This window comes from Aythya fuligula, chromosome 2 (genome assembly GCF_009819795.1).
Source record: "Aythya fuligula isolate bAytFul2 chromosome 2, bAytFul2.pri, whole genome shotgun sequence".
Lineage (NCBI taxonomy): Eukaryota > Metazoa > Chordata > Aves > Anseriformes > Anatidae > Aythya > Aythya fuligula.
Window position 1 is genome coordinate 79,730,457 of NC_045560.1, and position 26,521 is coordinate 79,756,977.

Genomic DNA, 26,521 nt, shown 5'->3' on the forward strand with positions numbered 1-26,521 from the left:
GCCCTACAACTGCAAGCCTTACAGCTCCCTAAAGCCCCGCAGCACACCCCTGGCCTGGCTGCTCTTGAGGTGAAGGGGCAGCAGCACCGGCTGCCAGCCATGGGCCAGGAGAATCAGCGTGGTGTGGGGCATCAACCTCATGTCAGGGCGAGCAGCACAGAGGGTGCTGAGGAGGTTTTAAGCATGGAAAGGAGCTTTAGGAAGAGTAAATGGGGCTGGCTTCACAGCCTCCGGGGCCATGCGGGTGCATGAAGGTTGAGGGAGGCTGGAGGCTGTTGTAGGCTCGGCTGAGCCCCCAGATGTCTTCAGATAGCATGAGGGAACAGCTAGAAGTGGTGTGAAGGAGCAGGCGACGGCTGGGTGGGCAGCGGATTTTGGGGAGGCCACGTCCCCGAGCTGTGGTGGGAGGCAGGTGGGAGCCCTGCGCAGCGGGACAGGGAGAGAGAGCTGTGCCCAGAGGCAGGAGGAGGGACGTGGGTATGGTGACTAAAAAGGGGTGGAGAAAGGAAAGGGAGGGACGAGAAGAAGGCAAAAAAAAAAAAAAAAAAAAAAAACACATACCAACAAATCAAAGAAGAAAAAGAAAAAAACAAAAACCAACAAAACCTGCATGTCAAGTCTGAGGAAATGCTGTGGGAACTACAGGCAGGCTCTTTTTTTTTTTTTTTTTTTTTCTTCTCCTTCTCCTTCTTCTCCTTCTCTCTTCTCCCCTGGCGTAGCTGAGAGGAAGGAGCGGCAGAAGGAGAAGTGAGCCGCCCGATGCGCCTGGCCGCGCCGCCGGGGCGCTGGGGCTCGGCTGCCCGGCGATAGCGGGGCCCCAGAGCCGGGCCGGGCCGGGCCGGGCCCCGGAGCCATGCCGGGCCCCCCGGGCTGGCTGGCGCTGCTCTGCCTGGCCGCCGCGGGACAGCAGCAGGTAAGGAGGGGATCTCTCCTCATGCCCCTTTCCCCCGCTCCCGGCTCGGCTCCCCCCTTTGCTCGCTCCCCCCTTGGCCGCCCGGCTCGGCTCGGCTCTCGGCTCCGGGGAGCCGGCGGGGTGTGAGAAGCCAGCAGCGGGGTTGCCGAGGGGTATAATTTGCATGGAGAGCTTAAAAAAAATAATAAATAAAACAAGGAAACAAGGCGGGCTCCACCCTACCCGGCGGCTGCAGCCGGGGCGCCTCGCCTGTCCCCAGCACCCGCAGCCGCCCCATGGCTGGAGGACGGGGACCCGCTGGGTGCGTGCCCCTTGGGGTGGCCCAGGAGCCAAAAAACGATGGCCCTGTGAGTTTTGGAGGTGCTGCATGGCTCTTGTGCTTCGAGGGGAGAGATGGCACCAGGTTTGGCCTCCCCTGTGCCCACCGAGCCCCTGCTGCTGCCCGCTGAGCCCTGCGTGCTGGCTGCTCTTCTGCTAATCCCACGCTGCAAACGCTTTATTACACGATTTGTGACATTAATCAAATGTTTGGCAGCCTCTTTCTACCGTTTCTCTCCGTCTCATTATTCTTGATTAGGCACGAGTGTCATTTTAAGTGCCACCTTAAACTCGGTGCTGCTGCAGGGGCCGTGTCAGCGTCCCTTGAGAGCAAGGTGCAGCTTCAAGGAAAAAAAAAAAAAGATTAAGGCAGAAAAAAAAAGGCTCTGCTGTCTCTAGCTTTCAATTTAATGTCTGACCACACAGTCCTGAGAGCCTTCCCTCTGGATCCCTGTTCCTAAATATGTTGCCTGAAACCGCACAGGCCTTTTTTCCCCGCCAAAATATATGTTTCTTTCTGTCCGCCCTGACTCCTTAGGCTTCTCCGAAATTGCTGCTTTCCAGGTGTCCTCCATATGTGTATGAACGAGCCTGCATGTTTCACAAGTCGCTTTTACATCACAGCTTTCAGGCACTTTGTCCTGTCCCGCAGCAGCTTCTGTATCTACCTGTTTTCTGTGCTGGTGTCCAGGACTGTGTTCAGTGCAGCATGGCAAGCAGACTTGTTGATCATTAGCCATGGCATTTACTTCTTTTTGGAGCTATTTGGGTTTGGGGTAGTTGTGCTGGAATTGCCTGAAACCTGCTCCTCTTGACCAAACCTTACAAATTCAGATTTCCGTGCTTTACATCTCACCATTTCAGGTACCTTGGTGTAGGAGCCAGTAGTTACTCCTTGTTATTTCTTGTCTTTCAATTCATAGCCCTTCAGAGGATGCAGAACAGGGAATGTGTATTTGTTTGGGACTGATGTGTAAAGTCTTTCAGCACGTGCTTAGTTCTGAGTCTGCTGGGGATTGGGTAGGGTACAGCTTCCCAGTGCCAATGTTTTAGACAAGTAGCAGTACAAAATAGTAATGTTGTAGCCAAGTTTACCTAGGAAAAGCTGTATATTGTCAAAGATCTGGCTGATCTAATAGCTTCTCTGCCACAGTCCTGAAAGTCAAGCAGGAGAACGCAAGGCAGGCCTGGATGGACGCTGCTCCAAGGCAGCCTTTCAGGTTCTCCTTAGGCTGACTGATTTGAACAGTGCCTTTTGTAATCCCCTCATGGGTGGACTTTTCTGACGGAACAAGCTATGAGAATAAGCGTGGCAGGGCTGACATTTGCCTGATGCACTTGGTGTTAGGGTCAACAGTGTGGTGGGGTGGTGGTAGGCCAGCAGTATGTGCAATGTATTTCCTGTGAGGAATGAGAAACACTTGCGAATATAAGTTAGTAGGTACTCACAACGCTGCTGAGAATAGGCATTATCATCGTCATCATGTTCACCAAAGAGGAAACAGGAACAGAGAATTCGTGACTTGCTGTAGGTCACATACCAAGCATGGAGCAGAACTACTGGGAGCAAAGCTCAGCCCTCCTTGTCTTGTGCTTCAGCCTCAAGATGATCTTTCCAAGTGAGTCGTCCCAGGCAGCTGTCACAGGACACGGCATTTTGCTTTCTGAGATCCAAAAGCAAACGTGATCTGCTCAGCTTCTTTGTACAGAAGATTCACGTCCCGTTCCTTGCTTCAGATGGATGAAGGGCATGATTGTTTCTGTCAGATGGGTGCTAAAGCCTGTGGGAACGTGCATTTGCAAATATGCAGTAGCTCAGTTACCTGGTGTAATGTCAAGGATTCTTCTCTTGTATGGCAGCAGGACGGATTCTTCCACTACTCCATAATATCTACTTGAAAGTTTGCTCACTAAAAGCATCCAGAATTCTTCATGATCTTGCCATTTTTTGCCTAATGTGTAGATTATCTTTTAACTTCCTAAAATGCACAGTATTTATGGTGAGAAAGAAAAGCAGAGCATAGAGGTGTCCGTGCTGTGTCAGATCATAGGCTTTCCCAGTCCCGTGTTCCTGCCCTTGTCAGGGCCAAAGGAGTCACCCAGTAGAGCAAAATTACGATATCATATCTAGCCTAAAGCCCTGGATTTATTCTGGCGTTAACAGCATCATTTTAACAGCTATTGTCATTCAATTACTTTACTTATCATAATGCCCTTGCAGGAAAGGGCCCTGCGCGGGAAACTGGCAAGCTTCTCGCTGTGTTGCAGGTTCCCCCTGGCTCATGTGAAAATCTGAAATAACGCTGAAATAACCACGTATAAAGGGAGTAAACGCCTTGTGTGTAAAACCGAACCGATTCACCACTTAAGAAACCGTTGTCGCTTCTCTTTTCGCGTTAACATCATCTTCCTGATGCGATTTCTACTTTCCCACAGCGAGGCCCAGCACGGGCCTTCGCCACGATCCACAGGCCAGCCGAACTCAGAGCTTATCAGCCTGCCATCTGCGGTGTGCTCGCCCACGGCACAGGGCTTTCCTCTCGCTGTGCCGCGGGGAAACGAGGCGGCACAGGTCAGGCAGAGGCACCAAAGGCAGCCCCAAGGGCCGTGCCCCGCGCTCCTTGAGCAGGCTGCCCCTTCCTTGCGATGGAAACCCAGCGAAGCAGCTGCTCCGAGAGCGAATAGCTCGGCAGTGCCGACGGGAAGCGCAAAGGCAAATATTTGTGCGTTACGGAAGCCAGATAAAAAAAAACCCTGTGCTGTTTAACCAGGTTGCACTCTGGACTCGGGTAGGCCGTGGTCTAGCGCGGCGCGATAGCCTGCCTGCAAGGACGTGCCCCGTTTTATGACTTGCTCTTCTCTCAACGCGGCCCAAAGTTCACACAGTGGAAGGAGGGCTGTTTTGGGACCAGCACAGGACTGGCTTGCAGGGTGGGCTGCAGGAGCGAGCCCCGGCACCCCGAGCAGGCAGTCTGCCCTCGTGCCCGCTCTGCCACAGCTCTCGCTGCGATGCTTTGCCTCCAGGGGGGGGGGCCAGTGCCCTGGTGTGTCACTCATGTGTCACCTCATCGGTGTGCCACTGCTCCAGGGAGTGGGATCTGTGGTGTGGTGTCAGCATCGGCAGCAGGAGCCCCCCAGGGACCCCGGGGCATCCTGCTCCTTGCCCCATGCCTGTGCACCGGCCTCAGCGGCTCCTCGCAGCGCTTCCCTGGGTTGCCTTTCTGTTTGTCTTCTCAGGGCGTGAGCTCTCCGGGCCCAGGGCTTGGCTTTCCCTGCTGTTTGCACAGTGCTTAGGATGTCAGGGCTGCAAATACAGCTGAAGAGTCATTAATCACCGCGGCTTAGAGCCCTCTCCCCTTCCCAACAAAGTCACAGGGAGGTCTGCTGGGAAGGGAGCAGATCCGTCCCCTCAGCGGGCTGCCACCGTGCAGGCAGCATCTCCCAGCCCTCGTCCTCTTTCTCCAGGTCCCCTCTGGCCTCCTCACAAATTTTGGCCACGCACAGCCCCTGGCCCCATGCCCCTTCCCCACCGCATCCCCGTGTGGCGCGCTCGCCTGCGGTCAGAGAGCCGAGCTGGCCGGTTCAATCCACCCTGCGAGAGCCAAGTAGCCGAGGAGGGGTAGAAATTAAAAAAAAAAATGAAGAAGGAACAAAAAAAAAATGAGGTCATTCACCCTCACCACTCTGTGGTTACTCCAAAAGAAAAAGAAGTATATAGGGGCTGCTCAAGAATGACAAAGAACAACATTTGTGAGTGCAGATCGGTGCAGAATATATTTAGCCAGTGGTCAAAATGGAGGGAAAATGGGGAAAAAAAAAATCTTGTATGGAAAAAAAAATACCGTGAAGTTTTGTTAGGCAAGGCATTAATCTGGAAGACAGATAGGGAAAATGTGCTGCTAGGTTCATATGAAGTCCTCAAAATTGCTTACGTAGCGTGCAAGGGGATCTATTTTGGGCCTGTTATTTTGCCACACCGCGTAGTTCTGCCTTTGCGAGCATCGTGTCCTCTCTAGCTTTTCATTGCCTGGTCGCAAGAACAGCGAGATGACTGCTTCAGTCTGCCCTCACAGGAAAAATAAAGCTCTCCCCTGCAATACCACGTGTAGTAAAACGGGCTCTTTGCTAAACGTTTTGGTTTGGTTGGCTTTCGGGTTTGATTTCTTCAGTCCATTCCCAATGAGTCGCAAATAATAACGTGGATGCTGCTGAGCAGCCGGTGAATACGAGAGGTCTGCCCTTCTGCACGCTGCTCTGGATGATGAGTCTGCCAGGGGCTGAGCATGTGATGGCGAGCTGTCAGTCCTCAGAAGGCCACGATCCTCGCCAGCCGCTCCAGCCCCACCGCCCATCGCCTCCCTCGCCTCCCACCTGATGCACCTGAGGTTCCTGCCTGCTGTACCCCCGCTGCCGGCGTGGTCAGCGAGGCACTTCTCCTTCACGTCGCCTGCCTGCTAGAAATAGCTCCCTCGGGTTTGGCAGTGAGGCACGGACCTTCCCCTCGTCCAGGCAGCACCGGCCGCTCAGGTGTTTGCTCCTCGCCACGCATTACGACGGGGTGGGCAGTGGGAATAGCCAGGATGGGGATTTCACCCCCGTCTGGCCACTTTCTGCTTGCGAGTCGTGGTTTTCTATCAATCTTCATGTTATCAGTGTTGTTCTTCGTGTTCCTTCAGGCCCTAGCAGAGTTTCAAGGACCTTATTTTTAAGAGCGAAATAATATTTAGTTTTCAGCCGCTGCCATTTCCCGGCTGTATTTGACCACGTGGTGGTAGTTCTGTGATGTGGTTTTCCTGGTCACTGGAAAGTTGACATCACCCGAAGCATTTCATTCACAAGCTGAGACTTTTGCTTTGGATTTTTAGACCTGCAGGCGAATAACTGGCATTGTGCGGCCGCGACTTGCGGGCTGTCCTGCTCCCGTTTGCATCGGCAGCGAAGCCTGGCCGTGAAGGAGCTGTTGCATTCGCTGTCCCTGTGATCATGATCAAGCCCTTTTAGTGTAAAATTCCTCTCCCCCCTTACCAGCTCGCAGTTGTAAAAACATCAAGAGCTGTGTACTGTGAGCATTACTGCCAGGTGCCCCAGCAGGGCGCCTGGGAATGCCAGCCACGTGGAGCAGTGCCACGCTAGAGCCAGCTCCTTGGGCTCAGAAATAAAGCCCAAGGAGCCATGGAAATATCACATTTCTGCAGCAGGCATGGCCGAGGATCTCAAAAGCAAGCAGTGTGAGTAAATTCAGGCCCCAGAGCTCAAAGAGCAAGAGGTGTGCGAGGCGGGACGTGCCGTGGTTCATTCTCCCATAGGTGCTTTGGGTCCTAAATGCAGAAAAAATGTGCTTTGCTCAGTGAAATGCTGATGGGTGGCTTGAACGCTCTCCAGAAACAACTCCACCGAGCACAAAGGTGTCATCTTGTGCTAGCTACCCCTTGACGTGTTCCTTGACGTCTCAGCTTTTGCACAAGTCAGATTATCGCTAACGAGCAGCCCCACTGGGGCCTCAGGTTCTTGCTCCCAAGTGACATGGGAAAAAGACAGTGGAAATCCCCGAGCTTGCTCTTCCAGATTTTTTCTGTTAAAGGAAAGAGGCCCGTGCAACTCTATCTTCTCTGAAATGTGGGTCTGAATATTCATCTGAGCGAGAAAGTAATTTTAGCATCGATGACACACAGCTTCTGCTGTCACCCGATTGCCCAACAGCACTGAGAATAAATATTTCCTTAAGCCTGGGGACAGGAATCTGAGTGCTGCTGCTTCCCCCTTCAGAAGCACCTGCGTGCTTTCAGGGTCTGAGTAACGCCGTGGTGCTTCGGAGCTGTGACTCACGGAAGGTCTCCCACCCTACAAGCACGCTCTTCTTTAGCGTCCTTGTGCAAGAAATTTGGAAAAAATAAAAATAAAAAGAGGCTGAGAGGGCTGCCTGCAGCTGCCTGACACCGAAGCGCGGCCCTCCTGCAAACCTGGGCACGAGCAGGCCTGTTTTTCCAAAGAAGCCGTCGATGCTGCTCCTGTGCCTGAAGGTGAGGAGGTGTAGGCGTGCTTTATCCAACCGGCCCCGTGGCAATCCGCCGAGCCCAGAGGATGTTTGTCTTCGTCCCCCGGATTCTCCCCCTCTTGGATATTTTGTGTTTTGAGGAAATATAAATCACTGAATCAGGGAATGCCTGAGGTGGGAAGGGACCTCGGGAGGTCATCTGGCCCGGTCCTCCTGCTCCAGCAAGGCCGTGGCCGGCTGCCCAAGACCAATTAAGCAGGAGAGCTGACTTTTCTTAGGAAGAGGAGCACACACATGTGCTTCGCACACGTTTTAAGTGACGAATGAAATGGACACAGGATGCCCAGACCTCACTGGAGCACTCATTCACACACGGTGCTGGTATTTAATGCAAAACTACCAACAGTGAGCCTTAGAGGAATGACCAGGCTGTGTCTTTTCGATCTGTCTTGTTACTTCAGGCGAGGTTGACAACTTTTCTGTCACCAGGAGATGAACTTGGAGATGTCAAAATCACTCCTGCTTACGGGCAAGCGCCAAGGAGAGGAAGGATGCCCTAGGGGTTACAGAGCGAGCTCGAGACTTGCTTCTCTTTCCTGCTTCGCCACTCGTTTCCTGTCACCTTTGTGAAGCCGTCCGGCCCCTGGGTGCGAGTTCCTCCTCCGTGACATGAATTGCACTTCCCCATCTCAGCCCGGCGCTGCGGCTGGGGAGGCGCTGGCGCTGCGGGGCCTCACTGCTGGCAGCGCACGTGCTTCGTGCTGACCAGAGGCCCCCAGCTCTGGTCAAACACCACGATTCTGTTCCTTCACCTTCCCATCCTCCCCACACCCAGCTTTCACACTCAGCGGGTCAAAAAATACCTGGCCCAAATCCCTCTCCTTCAGGAGGAGGGAGTGAGCGAGCACGTGGGCACCGATAGCTTTGCCTTTGTCTCGCTGAGCGTCAACCAAAGGAGGGAGTATCGCGGCTTGGAAAATGCGTTGGCTTGTCCCGAAAGGGGAAGGACACAGCCGCCGAAGAGAATACTTATTGACACAGAGCGAGGATTTACGCAGCTGGGAGGATTTTGTAACAAAAGCCCTCTGTGTGCTGGATCGATTTCCTACAGGTAGCTGAGCAGCCAGCCTGCTCGCCGAGCCTCAGTGCAGGGGGGTGCTTGCTCTGTTCAGGCCGAGCCTTGGTTTTCGGAAATCATTCCAGGCCCTTGAGCGGGAAGTTGTTCAGCAGATTTGCATATCCTTCCTTAAAAAGGACGATTTGCCCTTCTGTGACACTCCAGTCATTTTCTTAGTCTTTTCTTCTAAAGAGGAACCTTCAAACTGGGGCGAACGAGGAAGAAAAGAGCGGGCTGTTATAAAAAGCAAGTGACTGGACCCGTCCTGGTCTGGTCGCTTTTGCTGCCAGTGCAGACGGCCGGGGATAGGAGTCAGTCCCTCCAGCCCTTCCTGCTGCTGGGTACCACAGTGTGGGCTCAGCCCCAAGCTGGCCAGCGCACAGCAGCTGAAGCACAGCACCAAAAACACACTCCTGGCATTACACTCACTGCTGTGCCAGCCCTGGTTGTTGTCCTGATATTCAGGAAGACGAGCAAGGTGTCAGGAATAAGCCAGCAGGAAAGCTTGTGGCAGTGTATGCGCTTATTTATCTTATGGTTGGGATCCTAGCCGTGCCGCCAGTGACCCTTTGTGTGAGGCGCTGTGCAAACACGAAGCGCAGCCTTTGTTCCGAAAAATGCGTCATCCCCTCGCAGACAAGACACTGCTAGTAAGTGCAAAGACAGGGACAAGGAAATAGCGAGGCAAAAATGGCCCAAACTCCAAGCCAGGAGGCGGCGTTTTAAAGAAAAACGTCAGCCTCTTTGGTCGTCTTCAAGTCACAAGGACCCCTCCCAGCATTAGAAGAGGATGGCTCTGCGGATGGCTGCCTCCGTGAAGCGAGGTCACCTCTGCAGGGCGTGGTGGGAACCATAAAAAGCTGCAGAAATAAAGTCCAGTGTTTCATGGTGCTTGCCAGGGGTGTTGTGTATCCCAGTGGGAAGATGGGAACTTATTTTTCGAGGGTGTAAATCATTCCCTTTACCTGTTAGCCAGATGCTGTGTTTTAAAGCTGTTAGCAGCCTAGGCCTCGATCTGAGGTCATGTATGTAGAAGAGACTGGGGAAGTATGTCAACACCATTTTCTTTACAACTGTTTTGAAGTGAAGGGTTTCGAATAATAGAGCACTGTAAGAACAGATTATACAGCGGGCCAAAAGTTCATGACAAATTGCAGGACTGTGCTGTTTGTTTATCGCCTGGCTGCACTGCAAGTCCCTGTGTGTACAGGATCACGTACGTAGTCTTAGTCTGTCTACAAAGCGCCTTTGAAGTCTTACATGTTGAGTAATAAAAATAATAAAAATATAATAATACAAATAATAAAAACAAACGTTGAGTAATGTTTTTACTGCCATCCAAAATGCTGCACTGAAGAGAAGTTTGCCTTCTGCCTGCCAGCACTGTGATAAGGCAGGGCTGAAGCTTTCTGGGTGTGCTGGGCCTCATGTCCTCTCTCTCCTTTTTCTCTGCAGTTGTCCCTGCAGAGCACTCTGCTGTGTGACAGCGAAAAACACTATGAGTCCTCCGGACGGTGCTGCACCAAGTGTGAGCCAGGTACGTGAGCACCGGGCTGCGCTTCCCTGGTGAAGGAAAAAGTTCCCTAGGAACAGCTCTGGGGGTCAGTAGGGCAGCTTGTTCTTGTGACTCTGCAAATCTGTTTGCACATAGCTTTGCAAATGCATAATTTCAGGCCCATGAGTGTCTTGTAGTGCAGCTTGGTCCTGCTGACCTCAGCAAAAGTCCCAGCAGCTGTTGTGTTGGAATAGCATTTAACCACTGCAGGAGATGGAAAGCAGCTCCCTTCTCGCGTGTGTAGCTAGGACTGCTCCCGTGCCATAAGCTTCACAGATGTTTCAGCCCTCTAACTGAGGAAACGAATGGGGGAGAGGAAGAAATGGTGGTCCCTGTAGTACAGCAGCGTTAGCCCGGCTCATTATTTTCCCCATGCTTCTCAGGCAGCTGGTGTGCAACTTGCGGGTGACCTGCCTGTCCTTCTCTTGCTCGCAGGGAAGTATATGTCTGCTAAATGCACTGCCACTTCGGACAGCGTGTGTCAGCCGTGTGGCCCAAACGAGTACATGGACGTCTGGAACGAAGAGGACAAATGCTTGCTACATAAAATATGCGATCAAGGTGAGCTGCTCACACCGGAAGACCTTTTAATCCAAATTAGTGAAGCACGAAGATGAGCAAGTGGATCTAGGGCAGATGCCTTGTTCAGGCGCATGGTAATGGAGGATGCACGAGAACCTGGTGGCCAGGGAGGTCCCCAGACACCAGGAAGTTTTGGTTCTGTGCCCTGCCAAACACCATAACCATAGTCTCCCTGCTGCTGATATGATTATCTTTACTGGGGTTGTTCACTCCCTGTGAGCTGGGTCTTTAAGGCTGTCCTTTTGCCCAGCATACTGTGCACTCCCTCTCTTTATGTTCTGCGGGAGCGACAAGGAAAAACATTGCTCAGGAGCCCAATCAGTGAGGTGCCTAACAATAATCAGGGGTCCCCCAAGATAGCTTTTCCTTTAACCTGAATGGTTTCGCATCTGGCCTTCAAGCAAAGCAAATAGGTAGAACAGGAGGCTCACAGACACGAGGCGTGTTATCGGAGAGATATTTACCCCTGTTTGCTTTCTCCTCTAGGGAAAGCCTTGAAGGAAGTGAACCCAGGAAACAGCACATTCCAGCGGCAGTGTGCCTGCACCACGGGTTACCACTGGAATGAGGACTGTGACTGCTGTCAACGCAATACCATATGTGCTCCAGGATTTGGAATTGGGCACCCTGGTAAGATACGGAGAGGATGTATGAAAGTAAAATATCCAGCTCAGGCCTACAGAATAAGGCCAGCGTCATGTGGGTTGTGGTGTTAAAGAGCAGGTAATGTAGACCCTCAAATCATTGCTGCTGCATGTAACTCTCCAGGACTGTTTGTATTTTGAGGGCTTCTGTCTCTGTAGTTTAAAAAATATCTTGGATCAGGTGACATTTACAAGCTTTCACATGTGCATGGCAATAATCACAAGGTCTTCGGTGCATTTGTAATGTTTGCTGAGGTGCTGGTCTATGAATCACCAGTTTGTGCATTGCTCCACAATTCAGAGAAGTGGTTCACTGCAGATTGTTGCTGAGGTCAGATTCGAAATCAGTTTTTGCCAGATGGTTTTGGTTTGCCATTCTATAATGTTATGAGTTAAAAGCGATAAACACCTTTCAGACAGCGCAAGTGTTCTTTGTTTTAGACAACTTGTAATGCAAAGACTTATTGCAGGCACTGAATTTAGTACAAGGTTTCTGACTGAGATCAAAATGCTGGTGTTTTGTGGGTGGAAAATAGGGACAGTGAAGTTCTGAGTTGTCATGAACACTGGGAACATCTGTACCAAGCACAAGGAACACCAAAAAAGCAGCACACAATGGGCCAATAGAGGACGAAATGCTGAATGGGTCTGCCAAGAGCACAGTGGTGGTGTTTTCCCTCCAGTCTAGCAAACCCTTGTCCAGCATTGTGTGTATGGTGGCTTCAAAGAAGTGACAACACCAGTTCGTGTCGCTGCCTGTGGCGTAGCATCGACATGGGGAAGTTGGTGGCAGTGGAAGGATGTAAGAGCTGCGTGTTACTTCACAGTCACTGCAAATGGCTCCTGGTCATTTCTTATGCTGATCGTACAGAGATCTTTTTTTCTGCTTACGTGTGACTGTCAGTGCCGCTCCAATATCATTTTAGATCCTCTCCTCAGGGAAGCTTTTGGGAAGGGGGGTGAAGTGGGAGGGTGGGGGAGCATCGCCACCTTCCCCTGGTCTGAGAGGAACTCAGAGAAGCTCAGCTGTAATGTTTTTTCTTCCTTTGCTACTCGCAGTGCAACAAGACAAGGACACGAAGTGTATGCCGTGTCCCAGAGGCTACTTCTCAAAGGTTGCTTCATCCACGGATGAGTGTAAAGCCTGGACCAAGTAAGTCCCTTTGTCGTGCAAAAGGCCTGTGATAGCCACAAGGCAGCGAGATGCTTGAGCGAGCACGCTTTTCGGGGGGGGTGTCCGCTTGTCTGGGAAGTGCGCAGAGCATCTCGGTTGGTTGTGCAGTGGTAAGGGCTTTCTCGTGCTGGAGCTTGAGTCTTGCTCCCTGGGGGGAACAAGAGAGAGCAGTAACAACAGCTGAGCTGGTGTAGCTGAGCATAAAGAAGGTACCTGAGCTTCTTAAGGGTGGAGAAACACAGGAGTACTTCACAATAGAAAGTGACACTCTGCAGAGGTGTAGGAGCCCCGATGAGCTCCCTCTTTGGGATTCTAGCCTCTTTGTCTTTCCTTTTCAGCTGTACAGCTCTGGGGATGGCAGAAGTAGTCCCTGGGACTGATAAGTCAGACGCAGTGTGTGCAGAACGGAAGATATCTGAGCAACCAGAAGACGGTATGTGTCTCATGGAAATCATTCATTACAAAGGACCTGGGAAAAAAGGATGTATTTACAAGGGTTTTTGGCTGGCTTAACTGTATTCCTGTTGTACTTGACTCTAGGAGAAGCAGCTGTAGACCAAGATTGGTCTCTCTTTCTCTTGGAAAATCTTGCTTTTAAAGATTCGTTGAAGCCCAGCAGCTCTAGACCAGATGTCCAGTACTAAGCAGTGCTTTACACCTCTCCCTGAAACTGCGTGGAGAGCAGCGCTGCTGTTATATCCATGACCTCCATCACATTTCCTGCTTTCATTTTTCAGCCTGCCAGTTTCCATATGCATGTCTCCTGTTCCAAGGCCACCAGCTTCTCCCCACGCTTATTTTATAGCAGTGGACACAGTCCCAAATGAACGTAGCTCTCCCTTCTAGCCCTTTTCTCTCTCCAGTGAGGATATGGTACCAGAGAGGCTGGCTGGCTGCCATGCAGCAATCCTTCATGATCTGAGATGAAGGCAGGATTTGATCTGCATTTCCCCCTTATCTTGAGGCAGAGCAAGCGCAGCCCAGGGCTGCTGACAAACTGCAGGGAGACTTTCAGAGGAGGATGTCTGCCTCACACCTCTTGCAGGTGCTCAGCTTTTACTGAGATGGCTCTGTACCAGGTACCTCTGGTGAGGCTGCTTGTCACAGAGCTACGTGGGTGCTAGAGCTGTGGTCATTATTGCAGAAACTGAAAAATCAATTAGGAAGAAAAAAGTCCCCCTCCTGTGGAAAAAGAAGCGAATGAGTAAGGATTGTCCTACTGCTGAGAACACGCTGCGTGCTGATGGTGCTGTCTTTCTTATATTCTGCAGGAACAAACAAGATTCTATACGTCTTGATTGTCATCTTGTTTTTTGTGGCCCTAATTGGCATTGTCATCTTCATCGTGTACTACAAGAATAAGGGAAAAAAGCTGACAGGTACATGGTAGCTGGTGTGTATGAATGTGACAGCCACGTGGCTCTTTGTGCTCTGGTTTCGCAGGTAACCACTGCCACTGGGGCACGATGTGGGTGACGGAGAGTGGTGCTGGGTCTTTTTGTACCAGCAGGGCTCCCCCGCGCTGCCTGGCACGGCAGAGCCCGTGGTCAGGGAGGGACTCACGGGGCCTTCACCACCTCCCGTCTCCTTCTCCCCACTTCCTTTCCTCCCCTGAAACCCGCATCTGGGTGGGTTAAAATACGGATTTCAGAACCGATGTTTGTTTCGAACCATAACGGAGGCGATGGTTTTATCTGAGGGACAAAGCTCCGATGAGAGACTGCAGAAATACTAGAAGGAATAGAGCAAATAATAACAATAGAAAAATTTAAAAATTCAAGAGACATTCTGGATAACGCTAGGGCATTGAGTATATTATGAATATGACAGAAATATCTCTAACAGTTACTCAACTCTGTATTAAGCCCTCTGCCTTCACAATGAAGGACAAATGCTTACTGTTCTCTTTATTTTTCTCCCCTCTTTCCCATGGAAAGCTTTTCCTGCTGTATTTTTTCCTTCATCTCCTTTCCCAAACCCCAGCAATTCATGAAATGTTTTGGGAGCAGTGGAAGGGAAGACAGCAATCCTCTCTTGTAAAGTATTTTTCAACCCATATTTTAGAAATAGGCTGCCTCTGCCACACTAAACATGGGTTTTGCTAAATCTGGCATTCCTGGGATGGGCTGGAGGAAATGGTGACTCTCCCTGCAAACCAAATACTTGCGATGCAGAGCAGGTTGGGGGGAATGCTCTTTATTTGAGATTCCTATCACCCTGCTGCTCTGCAGCGGCAGTCCTTCATTGCCTTCACGTGGTAGATCCTGCTAATTAGAGCCCCAGAGAAGAAGCTCTGCCTGCCTGGGGACTGATGGTAAATGTGCAGACCTCACTTCAGAGGAACAGAGTCATTGCTGGGAAGTGGCAGTGGCTACGTAGCTGATCTATCTTCAGACATACAAAACCAGCACGAGCCTAAAGCGTACACGAGACCTGAGCCCTGCAAAGTCTCCTGAAAGCATGAACAGAAAACAAGAGTCACTCGCTCTGTTAAGCAGCAGTCCCTGCTGTAAAGTATTGTTGGACTTGAAGCTTTTCCTTGGGAGATACTCTGATAAAGTGGGTTTCTCAATTAAATACATCTTGATTAAGTGGAATACGCTGTATTCCAGTCGGCCGTCCCGTGGTTTCAGTGGCTTACCCTCCTCTCTCCAGTCTCCTCGCTCCTTTCTGGGAATGGTCTTTGGGCCATCCATGTGACTTCTCTTGAAATAGACTGTGCAGTTGTAAGCGGGTCGGTATCGGGCTAGTCATAGCGTGCTGACATATGACCAGGAAAGAAACCCCATTTGATGTGGAACACAGCTTAACCGTAGTCTATTTTAGGAGCTTGGAAACATTTATTCCACAGAAATATCTCTCTGTTCCAGTTACAATGAATCCTCAGCTAGACTGATGCTGGGACACTTGAACAGTCAGTAAAAACAACAGCCTTGCTGGTTTTTATTTAATGTAATATTATGGATTGTGAGTGAGTGACTGTGGGTGTTTAGGTCTGTGGCTAGCTCCAACGCCTGCTCTGTGTTACAGCTACTCTTTTCTTTTCCCTACAGCAGATCTACAGAATTGGGCTAATGAAGTGTGCAGCCAAATAAAAGGAACAAAGGTAAAGTCAGGGACATGAAAATTTTCTCTGTATTTTATGGCTTTCTGACACTCCTGACATTCCTGACACTCCTCCTTAATCCAGAGTCCATGATAATGTTTGGCTAGAAAAAAATGTTTTAAGTTCCTCAAAAACCACTCACAGCCTTGGCTTTTTTAGTCTGGTTTTCTGTAAATGTGAGGCTTATGAAATCACCACACTCAAATAGCTTCTGAACCTGCTGTCTGGTTTCAGCCAGCTTTAACAGCGGTAACAGTCTCTTTGAAGACTGAATGTTTATAAGAGGAAAAGGTTGAACGTGAGCCCACGAGTTACTGAACACCTGAGACTCTACCTAGGAGAGAGCCTTTCTAAATCCTAAGAGCAGAAAAAACCTCAGCTGTGTTTGCACCTTTTTACATACCTGGGTCCTCGTGAAAGAGAAACCTGGATCAGAGGCAGTGCCAAGAATGCCAGACATGCAAAGCACTAAGCTCAAAGCCATCAGCTAAACAAAATGGCCACGAGTCCCTTTTATTGTAGCACGTACAGAAATCCTTGTTCACATGCTTATGCGCTGCCTGATCCACACTGGGGATTGGACTGAGGTTCCCTGGGTCCCAGGCGCATGCTGTCCCCACCTGCCAGTCTAGGAGCTCTGTCTAGCTTAGTTGTGGCAACACTCAAATCCTATTGCTACCAAGAAAACAACAACAACAACATTTTGAGCAGGCAGTTCCTCTTTTTTTCTCATAGCTGTTCATGTAACGCCCTGCGTTGGCAGCTGGTTAGGTCCCCCAGGACAGAGGAGTGAATCAACAGCAATTAGTGGCTGGCGGCATTGACTCTCTCTCCTCCATCCTGGAAGAAGCAAACAGATGCTAGAAATGAAAGGTAGCGGATCCCAAATACCCATCATTACAGCATGACTGGCAGGAACCGAAGGGAACCCTTGAAGTGTTTCCCAAGCCTTTTTTTGTGGAGCTCCAACCAAAAACACAGCTTAATGTGGAGCATAGCTGGAAAGTAACGTCACGGGCTTTTGCATTTGTTGTCTTAGCCTTTTCCAGGTTAAAGCAGCCTTGTGTCTGTGTGATATTTTTTTTTATCTGATAATAAAGATTCTGTTCCCAGAGAGGCCTCCACGGACCAGGAAAGGCATAGATTGTTCAGGGGGGTTATAAACCTTATAAGCAGTTGGATAAGGTAGGGCTTATTGATGGTCCACAAGGAACAGCAGAGTCTAGCAACTTCTAGGATTATTTACCCTCAAGTGCCCTCTTGACGACTGGTTGATGGATGGACTTGATGATCTTGAAAGCCTTTTCCAACCTAGATGATTCTGTGGTCCTTAAAAGCTAGGAACAGCCTTCTCCCACCATTTAATGTTATTGTCCCCAGATTTTTTCTGAGCACTGGCAGAGCCCAGCCAGTCACAGTTTTACAGCAGAACAGAATTGCACTTCTCAAGATTCAGATGCATCAGTGCTGCCCAGCCCCGCCAGCTCCACGCCAAGGAAACACGAAGACATTGCCTATTCCTTCTTTGCTCAGAAAACAGCCTCCTGCCAGTTCATTTATTAAACATGTTTTTCTTTTCTGTGTCTTTCAGGAGCCCCCCAGAGATGCGCACGTTGCTGTGAACATACCGATCGCCGCTGTGCCCCAGGGCTCTGAAGACACGCGTCTCCTGGGCCCTGCTGCCTGTCCTGCCCCCGGGATCTCATCCTGTGCCGGTGCTCACACCTTGTGCACTCACAGCAGCCTCAGCACGGCGCCCTACGAGGCCGGGGGGAACCTCCAGCAGCTTTCTGTGGTGACGGAGAGCGATCACGACCATTTCCCGCCTGTTCCCACAGAAGATGAATATACAGATAAAGACCTCCATGCTGCTGATTATTTATCTCTGCTGAGTCGGCCTGACAGTAAAACCGTGTCGTCGTTTTCAGAGCCGGTGGAGATCGGGGAGAACGATAGCTTGAACCAGTGCTTTTCGGGGGTGGGGAGCTGCGAGGACGTCTCCGTCTCTCAGGGCTCCGACTCCTTCTGCGATGCAGACGGTGCGCACGCTGCCATGGACAGGTACCTTCAGAAGCCTTACCAGCGTGCCCACAGCTGCCCAAAGGAAATAGACAGCAAAGACACAGATCGTTTTGCAACAAACCATGACTCAGAGAAGATCTGTGTAAGGTGTGGCGTTTTGTACCGGGATTCTCCCAGAAAGTGGAGCAAACCCTGCTGTGCTGCCGTTGACAGCGCCTCTGCCTCCCCAGAAACTGGATCCTATGCACAGTGCACCTGTGGCTTGAATTTTCTCTCTGCTGGTCAGAGCACTCTAGCAAGTGACCATGGTGTGGAAGATGCATCTTCTGACGGTACCAGCACGAAGCACCAGAACACGAGCAGAAGCACTTCAGGGACAAACAGCAGCACTTCAGACCTCCCTCCAGCATCTGGTGAGTCCACTAGGCTCGACCTGTACGCAGCTGTATAGGGTTGTTCTCTGTGCTAGCTTGGTATCACCCAGAGGGGCTGATCTAGTAGAGCTTCTGGTGTGGCTGCAGAAGACAGCCAGTCCTGTAACTCCGTAATTTGGGCTGTGGCGGGCGTTTGTAGGACAGAAAACCTAAGAGAGGCTGAGCTGAGAAGGGACAAGCAACTCGGATGGGTGTTTTTCCATCCAGCAGCCTGCACGTGCATCTTTGTCCTGGCCGTTAAGTTGAAGCCCAGTTACAATCACGTGGCTGTCAGTAAAATTCCAGCTGGAGCTGTTACCTGGTGGCCAGGGTTGGGTCTAGATGGTCTCATCATCAATTTTTGGCCTTTAGCTCTTCCTCTTTGTTTTAATTCGCTAACATATAAACATTCACCTAAGAATAATTTCACACATACATTTGTTTCTTCACATGCAAGCACTTTGTCCCCAAAACAGCTCTGAAACACTGATGACACCAGCTTACTAGGCTACTAATTTACAAATGGAGTGAATATTGCAAAATAGTCAAACGAAAGCAGGGAGAAAAATCACTGAAGCAAAACCAGCAGAAGGGAAGTTGTGAGCATTTTCTGGATAAAACCTTCCTCCCTCAGACCTTTCAGTATAAAAGTCTGCAATCTTCGTGTCATGTGTTATTAGTCATTTTAGGTTATAGCCTCTTAAAGACAGATGCTCCGCTTTCGTGTCTGTGTGCTGCCGGGCGCAATGGGACCTTAGCTTTGACTGGGGCATCTGAGTATTCCTGTAACACACACGGCAGTCGTAAGCGGTTGCTCTTCTTTAAAACCACACCATGCCTTAGGGCTTCTTACGCAGACCTTCTTGTCAATCTGCCAAAGCCCAGAAGTGACACTTTGAAGACCCGCAAGTGACATTTGGAGGGCCCTTCCCTTCTAAGCATGCAAGCTGTGCGAGAACCTGAAAGCGTGCAGCCTTGATCTTTCTAAGAGCAGATACTCTTTCTACTGCTTCAGTTTCCTGAAATCTCAAAACAGTTTCGCTCCCTGATCTGTAGAAAACTTCACAGTAGTGAAGAGCAGACAGATTTTATTTTTGTGGAAGGTGACTCTGAGGTAATACTGAAAGTCAAGTCTTATCTGGCCCTGCAGAAGTGCTGCTTTTCTTTCTAAATCTCTCAAGAAGAGGAAGAGAAAATATTAAGAAACATTAAGGCAAGCAGGAGAGTTTGGATGTAAGTGAGATGCTGGGAAATGCCATCTTAGCTCGACAGCACAGTTCTTTCTGCATGATTTTAACTGCGTCTGTGCCTTTGGGTAGGTACGTACGTGCTGCAGTGCCATCTGCTGTCACCTCAGCACAGATCCAGCGCTCCCAATTCACCAGAACCTCGGCGTGGCTGGGGAGGCGCTGAGGGAGCAGCGGGCAGTATGAGAGCTTGGGTTTGGTTGTTTGGGAGCCAAGGTGCCTTGCTGGCAGAGGATTTTCCAGCCTGTGGAGTGGCTGTGCCCTGGTTGCATGAGGAGGGGGACAGGGCCTAGCAGTAGGAGCTTCCTCACTGAAGCGCCCCAGCTCACATTTGGGGCTGCGTGTGGAGCTGCAGCAGCATCAGTCGTTGTGCTGGGCCCTGTGAGGTGCCCAGATGGAGTAAATGTGCAAAATAACTTTCTGCTGAAGCTTCTCAAAGCAGCTGTAGCCACCGGGCTTTGCTTGCAGTTGTGCTACGACAGAACTGCCTGAAAGTGGGTGGGTGGAGAAATGGGAAGAAAAATGCCAGGGGTAATTCCATGAAGTTTTGGTTTTGGTTCCTTAGCATTCAGAAGGACAACAGAAATTGCAAACTCTGCCCCTACTGTGAAACGACCTGTGAGGGCTGAAGTGAACCTCTGGCCAGGTGCCGTTACGGGGCCATGGACAGCAATTGGGGGAAGCCTTCCAGCAGCACCCTACATCTCCCTGGAGGCAGTCAGAAGATGCAGCAGTCAGGACGTGGATCACAGCCATCTCACGTCTCGTGTAGGGCTTCAGCACCAGACACGAGTGGTTGAAGATTCATGTGACAGGGCACTAGGGATGGTTTTGTGGAGACTTTCACTTCCAGGGCCCAAACCAGCCCGGTTCAGCTGCGACAGCCAGCTCCTACCCACCAGATGCCATTAGATGGCTCTGAGGAAATTACTTGCCTACATCGTTCCAGTTCCTAGTGAATAATTACCACAGAAATTAACCTGTCATTGTAATTAATATCATCAGCTGGGGAAACAGCTTTTCCCCGGGCTGGGCCACGCTCAGCTGCAGCCAAACTGTGAACGTCTTGAGTGTTGAGGAGAGCACAAAACGTCTGCGAGGGGCACGGTCAGTCTGCAGGTCGTGGTTAAGCCAAGCTCAGCAGGGTAAAAAATCTGAAGAGAAGTTTTTCGTGGGCTATGAGGGTGATTTATTTGGTTGTTTTGGTTACTGCTGTTTAATTTCAGGGAAGTTTGTTGGTTTGGTGTTGAAACTTTGTTCTCAGTTATTTGCTTTCCACTCCAAGGGAAGTTTATTAATTCCCAGAGCCCGGTCCTGTGACCCAGTCCTGAATGGGGGGATGATTGGATTTATGCTGAGAAGCCTCTAGCCCCAGGCAGACTTACGGAAGCCGTAACCCTGTTAGGCTGCAGTGTTATAGACTCTGCCTTCCCCGTAGCCAGCATATATCCCGTTAAATCCACGAGGGCACTGGGTGAGGACTGGAGCGTGCCTGCGCGGGAGATGGGACAATAAAGATAATTGTATAAGCTCGGTGTCGTTCTGCAAGGCCTGACATTAAGCCATTTAGGATTTATTCCATAAACCTGCTGCTGGGCCCGCACCACAGGAGTGATTGCTTACCGAGGGGGGGAAAAAGCAGTGTGCTGCCTGGGGCTCTAAAAGGCATCTAGGAATGAGAAATGATAGCTGTTTCCTCACAAACTGTGTGTGGAGGCGGCCTGGGAGCAGCTCGAGCGTCCGGAGGCCATGGGGAGGTGAGGTTATCTCGCCTGCTCTGGCTGGCAGGAGCGCGGTGCGGAGGGAAAGCTTCTCCACACGGCTCCCCGAGGGTGGCAGGCAGCGTCCCGAGGCGGCACAGGTGGAAATCATGAGGGAGCCCCATGGAAGGCGTCGATGATAAGAGCATCCTTGTGTCACGGGGTAGAAATACTGGAACAAAAAAGGCAAAGCCATGGCGGCGGGTTACATCCACCGCGCTAAGCACCCGCCTCACGAGAGAAAATATTAATCACGCCTGTCTTCTTTTCTCCCCCGCTCCCTCTCCAGGCAACGTGACTGGAAACAGTAACTCCACGTTTATTTCCAGCGGGCAAGTGATGAACTTCAAGGGGGACATCATCGTCGTCTACCTTAGCCAAAACTCCCAGGAGGGAGCAGCGGCCTCGTCGGGGGCGGCCTCGGAGACGGTGGGCAGCCCGGTGCAGGAGGAGAACCCCAGCCGCTGTGAGACCTTCGCCGGCAACGCGCAGCACTACAAGGAGAAGTGCGCCGAGCTGCATGCCCTGGGGGCCGCCACCACACGAGGGGGGCACCACCACACGGCCACGGCCACCACGGTGGCCTCGCAGCCCGTGCAGGAGGAGGGGAGGCTGGGACACTCCTCCGAGAAGGTGTTGAACTGAGGGCCCGCCAGGGGGTCCGCCCCGAATCCCGGTTTTGTTGCGACGGGTTCTGGTTCTTCGTTTCCTCGGAGGCCGCTGGGGTCCCCTGGGAGAGGGCTGAACCCTCCTGGGAAGCCCTCAGGCTGGGGGACTTGGCGAGGGGGAGGTTGTGAATCGCCGGGCGTCCCCTCCTGGAGAGGGGGCAGCGTGCTGGAAGGGGCCCCAGGCACTGCCTGGTTGTTGTGGGTTTTGTCTTTTTCCTCTGGGCAGGAACTCAGTAGCTGTGCCAGGTGAACCCGTTCACGGGGCCCTGGTCCTCCTCGATACCTCTGGTGGAGGGATCGGGTGGGTGCCTCCAGCCCTTCCCCAAAGGAACGGGTGCTCCAGTCCTAAACCAGTGCAGAAGTCAGGATCCGTGCCTGCCCCTTGCCAACTTGTGGGTGTGAGCGTGTGTTAGCGCCGCCCGGGCTGCAATAACAGGCACATCAGCACCGAGATGCCTTGAAAGCCTATCAGATTAGTCCTGAGCAAAGAGCATTTATAGTTCTGAACCCTGGTTCACCTCGGCTGTACTGCATCTCCCCAGAGCAACTCAGACCCCTGAAGCTAAAGACAAGCGACATGCGCCTGGCATGCTGTTGCACAAATCATGTCACTGAGGTTTAAGCCACAGAAGTGCCAGCAGGTGGGGGAAGGATCTAGAACAAGTAGCTGCTGACACTTCCCGAGTGACAGGAGAGCGCCTGAAGGTGGGGAGTTTGGTCAGGGTCAGACACGTCTTCCTTCATCTGCCCAAACAGATTTGTCTTTTCCCCTTGATGTTTTAATCAGTAAGCACAACATTATTTGGGCAGCACGAAACTATTTCCAGAGCTCGGCCTGTCTGAGCTGCAATCGGAGCACAACCACTGTCACACTAAGAGCTGACAAGCTGTGGGACCAGGGGGTGGGTTTAAAGGACAGGAGTAGCTGTCATTAGTAGGGCCTCGGCTATTCGGTTGGCTTTTGTTCAGGTCCTGTATCCTTCAGCCTCCTCCACCAGCCACTGTGGAGAGAAAGGTGAAGGGAACAGAGACTCAGGGAAATCCCAAGAGGAGATGTTGATATTTTTAATGTTTTCCTGACATGAGGTAATTTTCTGATTTTCTTCTGCATTGTGTGAGAGCTGCAGGAGGTTTTCTCCAGTCTGAGCCTTCAGGAGGATCAGTGCTGCATTTCCTACCAGACAGCACAGGGGGCTCTTGTTGAGCGTGATCTCATCTGCCCTGGCTGAAAAGATCCCTGGCAGGGAGGGCTCCTCTCCCTGGAGGTTTGAAAGCTGAGGGGTTTGCCACCTAGCTGCCCTGTTCGCAGCAGTACTGCTCTGGGGGTGAAGAGAAATTAGGAAGCTAACAGGGTGACCACTGTGCAATCATGGAGTCATTCAGGTTGGAAAAGATCATCTGGATGGACTTCTCATCCAGGAACCAGGAGGGTGGGCTAAGCCACCGTCACCTCTCAGGAGAATAATTCTGCATTGTTTGTATATCTGGGATGTAAAGCTTGGCACACACATGCAAGATTGTCTCTTGGGTGGCTGGGGGAAGGCTGTGCAAACAGCCAGGCTCCTTTTCACCTCTGTGCGGCCTCCCGAGAGCCAGAGCATCCTCCCCTGGACTCAGCCAGGCAGGTAGGTTGTCCCGCTGAGCGATGGCCTAAGCTACCTCTGCCTCCTTGAAGAAGGTGTGCCACCGAGGCTGTGTTATCTGTGGTATTGTTCTGTTTCTCCTGCCAGATCCTGTAACAACCTCTCCGTAGCCTCTTCTGGCCTGTTGCTGTACCCTGGTGCAACAGGGACGAGGCAGCAGGGCTACACATCAGGTCCATGCAGGCTGGTGCAAATGTTTTCCCACTTCATGTTTTCAGTCGCGTTTTCCTGGAAAGAGTTAACCCAGGACACCACTCCTCAGGAAGGGCACGTTTTTCGCCTCCCAGATGGCAGGATCCTACTGAGCAGGGTTTGACACTAGGTTGGTCAGCAGGCATGAAGAAAAGGGTCAGCACCATCTCAGCACTGTGGCCACTCCCTTGTAGCAAACGGTAGATCCGATTCTTCTTACCTCCAGAGCCTGCCCAAAAGCGAAGAAACCACATCACACTCATCAGCACGCTGCGTGTTCCCTGGGTCTCTGCCTGGCTGCGTCGACAAGGACCCCACAGGGACTTCTGTACCCTCGTGATTTCGTTTGCTGTCACTTTGGAGCAAGGGCTGGTTTTTAAACACCTCTTTGTACAATGCTGCCCGACGCACTGGGCACTAAGTCGGAGGCTTCTGGCTGCTATAGTAATACTGGTAATTAATGACAATAAAAATCTTGAAGATCTACAGGAGAAAGAGCAAAGATTTGAAATAATGGGGGGAATCAAATGCATCATTATATGCCCGTGCTCATTTTGACATAAATAAATAAATAAATAAATTGTGAATATAAAAATGTTCCTGGCTAGATTTTCGTAACCTATTTTTTTTTGTGTGGAATTGTTTTAAGAAAAAGTGCACCTCCCGCCCTCCCTTTCTCCTTCCCTCCCTCCCCCGGCACCTTCTGCAGCGGAGAGTAAGTGCGGCCAGGCACACGTGCGGAGTCGAGCAGGAGCTCTCACACACTGAATGAGGTAAGGTTTTACTGCTGAGAACTGCACCCTCCTTCCAGTTTATTCCCGAAGTTTCACCCTGCACAGCATGCATTTTTAAAAGTCTTTCAGTCTGAGGAGCCCACAAGATGCCTTATCCGTGGCAGATATGCCAGGTGCTCTTGAAAAGCAGCCACTTGAGGCCTGGAAAGGCAGCAATACCTCTGTGTATATCCATAGGGAAACAAGCAGCAGTCTTTAGCTCCAAGGTGCTGGAGCAGCCCTTCTGACCCCCGTGAAAAGCAATTACGGGATTAAAGATCAATACACATAATAACTGGCTCTGTGCTACGCGGGTGTTGTAATAGGGCTGCACTTTTATCAGAGACATCCACTCAAATTAGGCAGCAGTCTCCCCCCAGGCCCTCCTTAAAAACCATCTACAGCGTTTGGAGAATTCCTTGCTGTCAGCACATGCCAGTGGACGTGGTGAAGTGGCTGCAAATTCTCTGTGTGGAGAAGTTATTTCTGGAGCATGTAATATACATTATTAATAGACGCTTAAATTATAGCCACTGGAAAATTGAGATGTATTCGGCCAAGTTTCCTGAGGTTTTTGTGAGGAAGGCCGAACCACTCTGTGCTTTACAAGCCCCTTCTCCAAGCCTCCTTCCAGATGGCTGTTCCCTGTCGTAGTCTCTTGGGGATACCTCCACACGGACCCCAAAGGCACACGAGTGGGGCCACGTCCCCACGGCCTGCCCAGGGCAGCACCGTGCAGCGCTCCCGCTCGCAGATGTGGGCATCTGAGGGCTCTGCCTGGCACAGGCTGGTCCGTGAGGATTCGCTGCCACCCCGAGGTGCTAGATGCCAGCGATTCGCTCTCCCTTTGGCTCAGCATCTCCAGCAAAACCCAAGCTGATCATCTCGTGACGCTGACGGTGACGGCAACCACGAGGCTGCCGAAGCAGGGGCCTGAGGATGCCAGGTGCCGAAGGGACCGAGCACTGCCTCAGGCTAAAAGGTTGTCAGTGTGCTTCTCCTCTCTTCCATGGGGCTGTCCTCGTTTCTAAAGAGTGAGTTGTTTCTGTACAATACATTATTTCTCCCAGAGGAATAATGCCCTACGAGTTCACTCTGCCGCAGCGCCATGGTGTCAGTCATCTTGCTGAGTGGGGAGGTGGAAGCAGAGCACACATCAGCTGCGTGTAACTCCAGTTCGTCTAACCCAATTGCATATTAACAGAGACTGCTTTGCATACGATTGCTGAGTCCATGTTAGCAGAATCGCGAAGGGCAAATCAAAAAGCAGCAATTCCCCCTCAAGCCAAGAGGAGGAACTGCTGCTGTGTGAATGGCGTGGCTGATCACACACGGTGTCCTTACCTGAGGAGATAGTGCAGGAGAAACTCCCCTCTCTTTTCCTTTACTTCCTGCTCTTGTAGTTTTCTTTTGTCACACCTTATGTCCTTGCCAATTTCACCACGTATGGGATGATTTACTTCAGCTGAATAAATGTTATTTTCAGCCTTTGTTATATCTTCAAACCCTTTCTACCCAGCAATTTAATAATGGGCAGTGGGCAGTTTGTGTGTGTACCCTCCAGGGCCCTTAGGAACATGAAGGAACCCTGTTGCGGTGGCTGAGTACCCCAGAGTGTCTGATTAGGTGTGTTTTATAACTGCATTTTTCTTCTTTTGAATACTTATGACTTATATTTCCTTTATTTTGGCTGAAGACATCCATATTCTTTAGCCTGCTTGACCACTTGATGGGTGTCCGGTTGTTGCTAGCTTCAAAGCCAACAGGTCTGTGGCATCCATCGTGTGTTTCTGCTGACAGTCTCGGATTTCTATACAATCTATGCAGCTGATCATGCACAAAATTGCACCCGATTTCAAGTTCCAGGCAAGCTAATGTAAGGTTCCCAAGTCAGTCTGCCAAGGTGAGCAAAGGAGCTCAGGATCACCAGGGTTGACCTGTAGAAGCTGGACCTGCTACACAAGTTGATGGGACTTGGCAGCGCGTATCTGAGGCTGCTCGGAGGCCAACATCCCTACAAAGCCACACTTTAACATTTTTAATAGGTCATGGTGTGCAGGGGAAGTCCCAGATGACTGGAAAAGGGCAAACATTACACCCAACTACAAAAAGTGCAAAAAAAAAAAAAAAAGATTTGGGAAAGTACAAATGAGTCAGCCTCTCGTGAGTCTCTAGAAGAATTATGGAACAGGTTCTCTTAGAAGCTGTTTCCAGGCACGAAGAACAAGAAGAGAGCCAGGAAAAGCCAACACCTACATCGGCTAATTCTTCCATCGTCAGGTTTGCTTCATCATTGCTTCCATAGGGACTTGGGAGGCTGACCTTACTCATGAAGATCAAGGCAAAGAAGGCAGAAAGGAAAGCCTCCAGGTTTTCCTCTGTCATTTGTAACTAACTAA

General features: G+C 50.9%; 1 protein-coding gene across 1 annotated transcript; it reads left to right on the forward strand.

Annotated features, from left to right (window-relative positions):
• Window positions 1–853: 853 nt before the first annotated feature.
• Window positions 854–23,915, forward strand: TNFRSF11A (TNF receptor superfamily member 11a). The gene is made up of 10 exons (XM_032181091.1): window positions 854–913; window positions 9,799–9,880; window positions 10,334–10,459; window positions 10,967–11,110; window positions 12,184–12,277; window positions 12,637–12,731; window positions 13,570–13,677; window positions 15,352–15,404; window positions 16,996–17,839; window positions 21,136–23,915. Exons 1-10 carry the CDS (start codon window positions 854–856, stop codon window positions 21,489–21,491), a joined length of 1,962 nt encoding a protein of 653 aa, XP_032036982.1. The 3' UTR covers window positions 21,492–23,915.
• Window positions 23,916–26,521: the final 2,606 nt, after the last annotated feature.

Excerpts from the sequence above, each read along its gene's own strand:
- TNFRSF11A (XM_032181091.1), top strand. The coding sequence starts at position 854 with ATGCCGGGCCCCCCGGGCTGGCTGGCGCTGCTCTGCCTGGCCGCCGCG. Across the intron at positions 12,278-12,636 it reads GAGTGTAAAGCCTGGACCAA|CTGTACAGCTCTGGGGATGG; the intron begins GTAAGTCCCTTT and ends TTTCCTTTTCAG. Across the intron at positions 17,840-21,135 it reads AGACCTCCCTCCAGCATCTG|GCAACGTGACTGGAAACAGT; the intron begins GTGAGTCCACTA and ends CTCCCTCTCCAG.